This window comes from Monopterus albus, unplaced genomic scaffold (assembly GCF_001952655.1).
Source record: "Monopterus albus unplaced genomic scaffold, M_albus_1.0 scaffold148.1, whole genome shotgun sequence".
In the NCBI taxonomy this organism is placed as follows: domain Eukaryota; kingdom Metazoa; phylum Chordata; class Actinopteri; order Synbranchiformes; family Synbranchidae; genus Monopterus; species Monopterus albus.
The window spans coordinates 127,022-136,044 of NW_018128028.1; the positions used below are offsets into that span (position 1 = coordinate 127,022).

General features: G+C 39.2%; 1 protein-coding gene across 2 annotated transcripts in view; it reads left to right on the plus strand.

Moving 5' to 3' along the window:
- Nucleotides 1–9,023, plus strand: part of neurl1b (neuralized E3 ubiquitin protein ligase 1B) — a 24,603-nt gene continuing 15,580 nt past the window's right edge. Inside the window, exon 1 of one of the 2 annotated variants that reach the window (XM_020614653.1) lies at nucleotides 1–171. In XM_020614653.1, the coding sequence (XP_020470309.1) occupies nucleotides 75–171 (97 nt within the window). In that variant the 5' untranslated portion in view covers nucleotides 1–74. Of the gene's footprint in view, nucleotides 172–5,564; nucleotides 5,765–9,023 lie in introns of those variants that run through there. The other variant, XM_020614655.1, reaches the window with a different exon arrangement.

Here is a 9,023-nt window from a genome sequence, read left to right on the forward strand (position 1 = left end):
AACTAGACTCCCAGAGTGAACAGTTTGTAAGGTGACTCTCTAAACAGGAAGGTTTTGTATGAGAATCAAACAACATGGGAAATAACCAGTCTTCAAACATGTGTGTTCCTTTTGGTTTGTGCAATTTGCCTTTTTACAACAAAGAAAAGAAGCTCACCTGCAGAACAGAGGGTAAGCCAGACTCTGTTTATATTACACCACCTGTCTAGACTGTCTATTAATTGACTTCAGGCTGTTAAATATTATTAACAACAACAGAGAAATAGTTATATATTAGTTAGGCTAGTGTAAGGGTACATCACAGCAAAAACTCATTTACTGCATTAAATTAGACAACCAATAACATTACTGTTGTTATTGTGTTTAGCATATTAGCTTCTTACAGTGTAATGAATTACATTATTGTAATCATTTGACCTCTTTCAGATTCTTCAAAGTACTGAACATGATATTAATCTGTTTGTGGACAAGGTGAGACAATAATGTGTCACATTTGATGTTCTCCACATAAAGTACAGTGACAATGTGCTGCCTTTCTCACCATATCTAATAATACTCACTATACAGTATAGGGAAGTGACAATGCATTTCTTCAGTGCTACAGTTTATACATTAAGGACAAATACAAAAAAAGGCAAAAAAAAAAAAAAAAAAAATCAAAGTGAAAAGAAAGAACATGTAACGATGTAACTAAAAACTACTGGTCTCACAGTTTATGAATAGTACAGTTGTTAAGACCTGTTTTATTGCTCACACACTTGATAATGTTCAGTTCTTACCACAGCTTATATTAATAAAACCTTGTTATTTGCTGTTCTAGAGTGACAGGAAATGCCTGCTGCTCACTTGCTGCAGTGTTGAGCCCTATGCGGCTGAGAGAGGTTTGCAGGGGCCTCTGGTGATGTCATAGTTTTCCCAGACCCCTGCAGGTTGTGAGAATAGAAAAAGGAAGTCACTGGATAAGAATGTAACATAGTAGACAATAAACAATTTCAGTATTTTGAAGCTTCTCAGTTTATGTCTACTTCTGTTCATGGACATTGTTGTTCCTGTTAGTCAATAGGTAACAGTGAAGAAGTCAGCACAGAAATGATGGCGTGCAGCATGCTGCTTTGTAATGTTAGACCACTTACTGTTACAGTAGCACCTTATGTGTAAAACCAAACAAAAACACTTGAACGTTACATTTTCACTCTATCTAAATATATGACGTATTCAAGTCATTATTTTCTTACATACCAAGCGTCACTGCGAGGTGGCGCCAGTAGATTACATTCACATCACAGAGTGGGGGCGGGCCAATAGCAAGCTCTGCTTCAGGAGCCGACTTTGGCAAGTGAAGGGATGAGTTCACTGGATTATTGTAGCCAAGATACATCTTTCATCATCTGTATTAAGACATTGTTTTTATTTAAACTTCCCTTGTTCAAATGTAAACTACATATTTACTCTGCATTTTAGGGGAAGTGGCTGCTTATATCTTGTTGTCTCAAATAACAGGTGTTGTAGTATAATGTCTGAAAATAAGGATGTGTCCTGTGTGTGTGTGTGTTTGGGTGTGCGCCCGATATCATACTGTGGGGACCAAAACCTGTTTACACACTCACAGTATGAAGACTTAACCTTCTTCATGGGGACCAGATGCTGGTACTCACTGTGTATATTATTGAATTTTAGGGCAACGGCTTGGTTTAAAGTGGGTTTAACTTGGTTTAGGCTGAGATTAAGCTTAAATAATAAGGCCAGTCATGTTCTATATTAACAGTATTTTTAGCACTCCTTGCACAGAGACTAAAAACAACAGTGATTTGCCTCTACTCACAGGTAATGTCTGTCAATTTGTCAGTTCTGGATCTTATTCATCTGTGCAATAGACCTCCATTATCAAAAATAATTCAAAGCACATCAGGGAAACACAGCACTGCACTGGGTGACATGTTTCCTCATTAAAAAAACACCAGACCTTGGTATTTGTTAAAAGTAAGCAAGAGTAGAGGGCTCAGGTACAAGATGTCTGAATAGTATTATTAAAAATTAATATTAGGGTCCTGTATTTCATAATGAGCAAATATGTCATTAAGTGCATGGATCTGCCTCCACTGTTAGACATTAACAGTGAGCAGAGACAATTCATTGTTGGTTTTAACCTTTGTATGGGCAGTGTTAAAAATACTATTAATATAGAAAACAAGTCTCCAGAAAATCAACATAAGTCAGAGTAAAATCCCCATGTGGAATGAAACCAAACATTTGTGTGTGGGTGTAAGACCTTGGTCACTTCTCCTATGTGTGAGGCTCTTGGGTGGCATAAGAGGAGGCAGTAAAACATTCAGCACCATCTTAATTATTCAAGGCTGCTCAAGTACGTGCATGTGTATGTGACAGTAATTGTGTGTGTGTGTTTTTGTGTGCCTGTGAAAGAGAGGGAGACAAAAGAGAAAGAAATGAGGCGTGTCATCGTTTTACCAGGAATATTCACTGGACATATATACAGTACCTCACTTATTAATTATCTTTACTGATGGGAAGTCTGTGAGCATCAGTGCAGCAGCCATGCATTTTTAATGCTGATTTAAATTTTAGGAACAGGTCATAACAGTTGTTCAGCCTTTGCTCTTATTGCAGCTGAGGATCATTTGGAAAAATGAGCAAAATCACTGTTAGTATTCTTGAAAATATCTTGAGCAGTAGTATTGTACTATTATTGTGTAATGTAATATGTAGTCACTTAAGTAAGGAAGAATTTCATTTTGTAATAATATAAAACAACATATAAAGGCAGCAACTCCTCACTTTCTGAGAAGTGTTTTGCTCAATAAATTATTTATTGATTGTTCATAATGTTTCCAATTAATTGTTTGACTTGTTTCAGCACTAATTATCATTCTTGGTCTTTAGTTTACTTGGCCTTATACTTGGAATACTTGGAATAGCTGACAATTCAGTCCAAGAAAATGACTCCATCCTTCATTAACTGTGAAGAATTGCAGTTCAGAGGCAGCTTTAGGGCTGGCAGCAGGCCCGAGATCTCTCTTATCGCAATCTGAGCTTCCTCCTCTGAAGTTCCAGTTCAGTAATGTTTCCTCCCTGTTTTGCTCCTTGTCTTGTCTTCCACACTTCCAAATAGGGGAGAGGATTTGGGCGTTTTTAAGACTGTGAGCCAGATGTTCTCCATAAAACTTGGCCCAAATGTGTGGAAGCACCTGAAAATGTTATTATACAGATAGAACAATTGCTGGTGAAGGCAGCTCATAAGTAAGAGCCAGATTCATTGTCCTTTAACTTGGAAATGTGTGTTTTTCAAAGTTAGAACTTGTAAAAACAAGGCAGTGGTCACTATTAAAACTCAGCCGTAACATATACTACAGATTCAAACAACAAGAGAAGGAGAAGCCATAGATGTAATAACAGAAATGCTGCATTTAGTGCATGCCTCTGTATTGCTTCTAGTCATTAATGATCCTCTGGGATATTAGATACATTTTAGGAAAGGAAGTTCTCATATTTACAAGTTCCCGAAATAGCCCTGTCACCCAGCACTCTCAGTATATCAGTGTCCTGTCTGAAGCAGGGGCCCCACAGCAGTTTCCCACACGTGTCACAGGCCAATGTCATGACAAGAGAGTGAAGGCCAAGGAATTGGGAAAGAGGAAAGATTAGCTGTGGGGACAGGGAAAGAAAATAATGAGTGAGATAAATAAAAGCTTGCTGACTCATTTTAGAAGAACACATTGGATAAGAAAACAGACTTGGAAAATGGCTAACCTCAGCAATGAAGGGGCGTGTAGAGCGGGAAAAGGGTCACAGATGAGTGGGAACACTCGGTGAGCGCCTGCGAACTCGACCTCGATGTTCCCCCCCTTCAAATCCAATGTGAACTTTATGTATTCAGGTGTTTATGGTGCTCACATCTCAGGAGTCACGCAGATTCCAGAGCTGTAATCCCTACCTGTTGCTGGGCCTAGTTGTTTACCTGTTCAGACATATCCGCTACATACTATACATTGTAACATCTCAAAGTGTCCCGGACATGAGATCAGCTTACAGTTCCCGCTGGCTCATACCATTCCATAACAGCTGCCTTTGATGTCTGGTATGCAGTCCGTCTATGGACTGAGCCTCCAGATAGTGGATAATGTCCAATCCAACACATTCCAAGTTCACTAGATGGGGTCAGTAAACATACTGGGGCGGCACATTAAAAAGCCTATAAATCATAGAGGAATTTCAGGCTACGGGTCAACAGAAAGGTAAAGATACTATATTATACCATACAATAAAGTGCATGAAATTCCTCAGCTGATCCCAAGTGAATAGCATCAGATTATGATATTCTCATGAAATCAGCCAAGGAACTGTTCATATTTTCAATTTGAATGCATCATCAACAATAAAATTAAGTGTGTGGGTTTCTTAAACATCAATATTATATATTAGCTGGTAACTGTATTCTCTATAGAATAAAAAAATGAATTATGGATGAAAAAAATGTTTGACCTAAAGTAGTGATGCAGTTACAAAACAACACATATCAGATTTCACACCCATTTTTTGCATAAACGTTATAATTTCAATGACTGGTGATTTCATAACAACCAACATAGAATTATATCTAAACATACAGCTTTATCTAAAAATCCTTTCACTTCTTGAGAATACTCCCTTCAAAATCCAACTCAAATGTGTACCGCCTTAAATGTATGTCAGATGTTGGATTTGTTGGATATATCAAGACTTCATCTAGTTCTATAATTATTCTTTTTAGTCAAACATATCAATACTGTGTGAACTGGCACTCAGGTTCACCAGCCTTATCAGTCTGTCTCATGTTGCTGTTAAAAAGAAAAACAGCCGAATTTCTCAAAACTGATGTTTTGTCCCTTTACTTCTGTTCTAAAAAAATACACCATTGCCTTTATTTTGGTGTTGAATTTCAGATGGCTCAGCCAAAACAAGCTGAGAAAAAGAGGGAGACTTGCCCACTTCTGCTGCTGATTGGTCTCTGTTGCTGCAAACTAGTCATGAAGAGGAGTTGTTTTCCCATGTGCATCATTTATTTCTCTTCATTCAGTGTCTGAAGGTATAATTATAGAATAGAAATACAGCTATTGTTTCTGCTTCTGCTATCTCTATTCTGAACAACATCTTTGCATCCATGATTGCTGTAATATCAGCATGTAAGGAAGGGGAGCATCTTTATGAACCTTTTATATTTGACCTGATAGAGGAAATGCGCATTCTACTGTTTTAGCTGTGAATGACTGAGATATGACAGACTTTCCACAGAGATGTGTTATTCTCTACATCTCACCCTCATGATGTCAGAATTTGTGACTGTAATCAGCGATCCTCAGGTAGCAGGAAAGAAGGAAGTCTGGATGTGCTCAGTGAAGGGCAGCCACCCAGAACAGTGCGGTAGCTAACAGAGGAGTCAGTACGCACCTCAGCTTCAAGCTGCTCCATGGGAACAGGGGATGGATGGCAGCTGTTTCCCTGGAGACCCTGACTAACAGGACCTGCTCTCTAATTACCTACGCCCACCCAAGTCAGCAGCTAGGCAGGAGAGCATGCCACAGCTCAAGACCCTTAGCACAGAAACAAGGAATATTCTTTGACTTCATGTTGCTACTTTGCTCTGAATTAGGTGGAGAAAGAAATATGCGTAAAGGCAAAAGGGCAACAGCTGAGGACATGGGAGCTGGAAAGGCAACAACCCAGGCACTGTGGATACAGTGGTGGCAAACCTGTAGAGCTAAGCTGACAGGTAAAATAAGTGTTCTCTCACTGAAAACAGAATTGATTCTTCTTTTAGGCTGATAGATCATGGACTATCGTATACGAGTGACATTATGCTAGGTAATTTATCTCCTGCGTGGCTACCCTGTTCAGCTAAAAGCACGGTTGTTGGTATGCTATTTGAGGTGAGGCAACACTGTCCACCTTCATTAAAGCCTAAGCAAAGAGAGCAGGCCTTGAAATCGCCCTTGACACCAAATAGAACAACACTTTATTACTGGGGCTGCTGGTGCACTGCTGCTAGCAAATGACATTTGACATGAGTGATTCATTCACCCAGAGCTCTGGAGGGAGAAGCTTGACTTTATGTCAGTCATAGCTCCAATTACATGTGATGGTTTTACAACATCTGATTCAGTTTGCTCTTAATTTTTGGAGGTTAGAATCCAGAGACTGTGATGAAATCAAGTAAATAATAATTGACTATCATCAGCTTTACGCCAGGGGAGTTGCATTATTTTGATAATACACACTCATAGTCTGTAGTGACAAGAGAAACAAAATGACTTCCATATCCTTGGACACTCATTGACAACGCACTGATTATTCGGCATTTTTGGGAAATTGTGGACAGCTTGTGTGTCACTCATAACCTCCAGACTACGGCAGAGAGGAGGCAACAGGAAAGCCGTTGCCGTGGGTTACCCTGCATAGAGCTCAGGTTTCTGTCACCAGCTGCAGAGAAATGGAAAGAGAGAGGCATTAGAAGGAAATGCGTGTTTATGTAATGTAGTACCTGGAGCTCTCTGCTATCCCTATATGCCCTTTTCTTTCCTTTGGTACTGAGAGACGGAACGAGCACACGCTAATGGTCAGCATATTATATGACATCTGCCAGCTCTTGTTCCTGAACTTCTTTCTCATGGTTTAACAGTAAAATCTCTCAGGCCCAGAGTTCGTCCACACTCGTTGAAAGTTGGCTTAGTTGTCTTTTTAGCTTTGTGAGTGAGTGACTGCGCCGGGGACTAACATGATTTGGTTTTATAACTCCAGGTCCTTCTGGAGCCCTTTGAGGTCAAGGTCTACATCATCACGGCTGTGTGGGTCCATTTTGTTACCTCGAGCCACATGTAGCAACACGTAACAGATTTTCCTCTTGTTATTGTTTGTGATAGTGATTCCATGATGTAACTTTAAGTTTATAGAGAAAATACTTTACAGAAAATGATTGTGTATGTTGTTTACTGCTTCTTAATTGTTTCTGTGTGTCTAGCTGCGTGTTTGTTTTAAAAAAAAACTTTTTCACCTGCGTACTTCAATACAGTTCACAGTACAGTACAAGAGCAAAAACAGAGTTCTGCTTCTTGGGATCATTAATAAACGGCTGTCTTAGCTCTAGTGAGAAATCATAAATGACCAAGACATAAAAGGAGAGAAACATAAAGAAATAGGTTAGAATGTTTGCAGCAGAAAAGCCCCAAATCAGGCTACTCTGCAGCCTTTCCTTAATGAGATTTTGGATTCTTTTCTCCACAATATTGAGATATATGAGAATGAAGCCCTTTAAGAAGTTGGGATTAGGGAGCCTGAAGGCAAATTCTAAAGAGCCTTAAAATACCTGGGAGGTGATATCTTTTTAAGCTGTGTTATAAATGCTAATGATGTTAAAAGCCTTAATTGGCATTTTCTTAACTATGGGTTTGTTGTTTAATATATACCGCAAGTATTCACTGCGGTGCCACTCGTATGCCTGACAGGATTAATGTGGCACAAGTTTTTTTACAACTGCGGTGCAGCAGTGAAATGAATTAGGTCAACAACATCTGACAGCATCTCACTTTCTTAATACACAAACCAACATAAAAGTCCTTCCATATTTACATACACATCTGTTTATTTTGCCTTATTTACTTCTTGTCTTTATAGGGTTTGCTTTATTTTTTTAAAATCAAACTTTGAAGGTCACCTTGACATGGACACCGGTCAGACCTTCTTTATCCAGAGATCTGACACCAGGCAATGCTGTGATTAGTCATCTAACATCTGCAAAACTCTATAAAATTCCCATTACATCAGGCAGCTGCTGTTGAGTCACCATATGAAGAGGTGGCAAAAAAAAAGGAACAAATACATTCTTGTGTGGATAAAGGTTTGACCTGTTGGGTTGATCCTTCTCTTCAAACAAAAGAAAAAACTGTTGTGACATTATGGATTATTGCATTAAGGCATACATTCATTTTAAGATGCACTTTTGTCCTTAGCGAACAGGTTAGAAGGAGTTGGCCGCGTTGTGTGGGCCAGGACAATTTCCTGCATCTCCTTCGGTGGTGCATCCGTTCCTCATCCCAGAAGAACACTGAGACAATAGAACAGATGGAGGAAGGACACTCTTCGTGCATCTGGTTTAATGCATTCAACGGCAATTTTTAGCAAATCTCCCACTGACATAGAGGCCTAAAACAACACTTTAGTGGAACTATGCCACTGTTTCATCTTCCAGTACTGCGAAAATGACTTGTTTATAGAACAGTGCTACACTGATTTATTGACAGGTTTGTGTACTTTAAAACGCCCAAAAACAGCAGTAAATCTACTAGAATTAAACCTTTCACTTTTCACTGTCAGCCCCCTGAGAGCTGCCATTGTGTTACAGTAACAGGGGTCATTTAATGTCGGGCGAAGAGATCGCAATCATTTGCACAGAGAGAGTGGGTAAAGAAAGCGCAAAAACCAGGGTTAATATCAGTTTGGCCTTTTGAGATGGAGACTGTTAAAAGTAACCAAGGGACTCAAATATAATTCATATGTGGCGCTCTTCCTTGTCGATGTATTAGCGCCAAAAACTAAAGAGTTTGTTTTGGTAACATTAGCGACCTAGCATGGCAGTGATTTTACCTTTGTATTAAATTAATATGATTGTGATTTCAGAGTCATTTGTGCTTTGTGTAACATTAGGGCTTTGTGTCATTAGCAGTAACCAGAGTGTTTCATTGAATTGAGAAGTCCACTCGTTATTCGGCTAACACTGGCTTCAGACTGGAGGCTGCATTTTCTACAGTCTGATGTAGAAATCTGTTTATGTTGTCTGTAGGAAAAAAGGGCGTGATGGGCGGGGCAAAGGGCAGTTACGAGCAATGTATGGTGTCACTTTTTTTGGAGTCTCAGACGCTCCCAAAGTTCATTCTTAAACTTGGAAAAAATATTTCTCAGGCCTCCTCTGCAGATTGAGTTTCACTTGTTTTTTTTGTCAAAAATCTTTTTTGTTTCTTTCTCATGTATAGTTTATA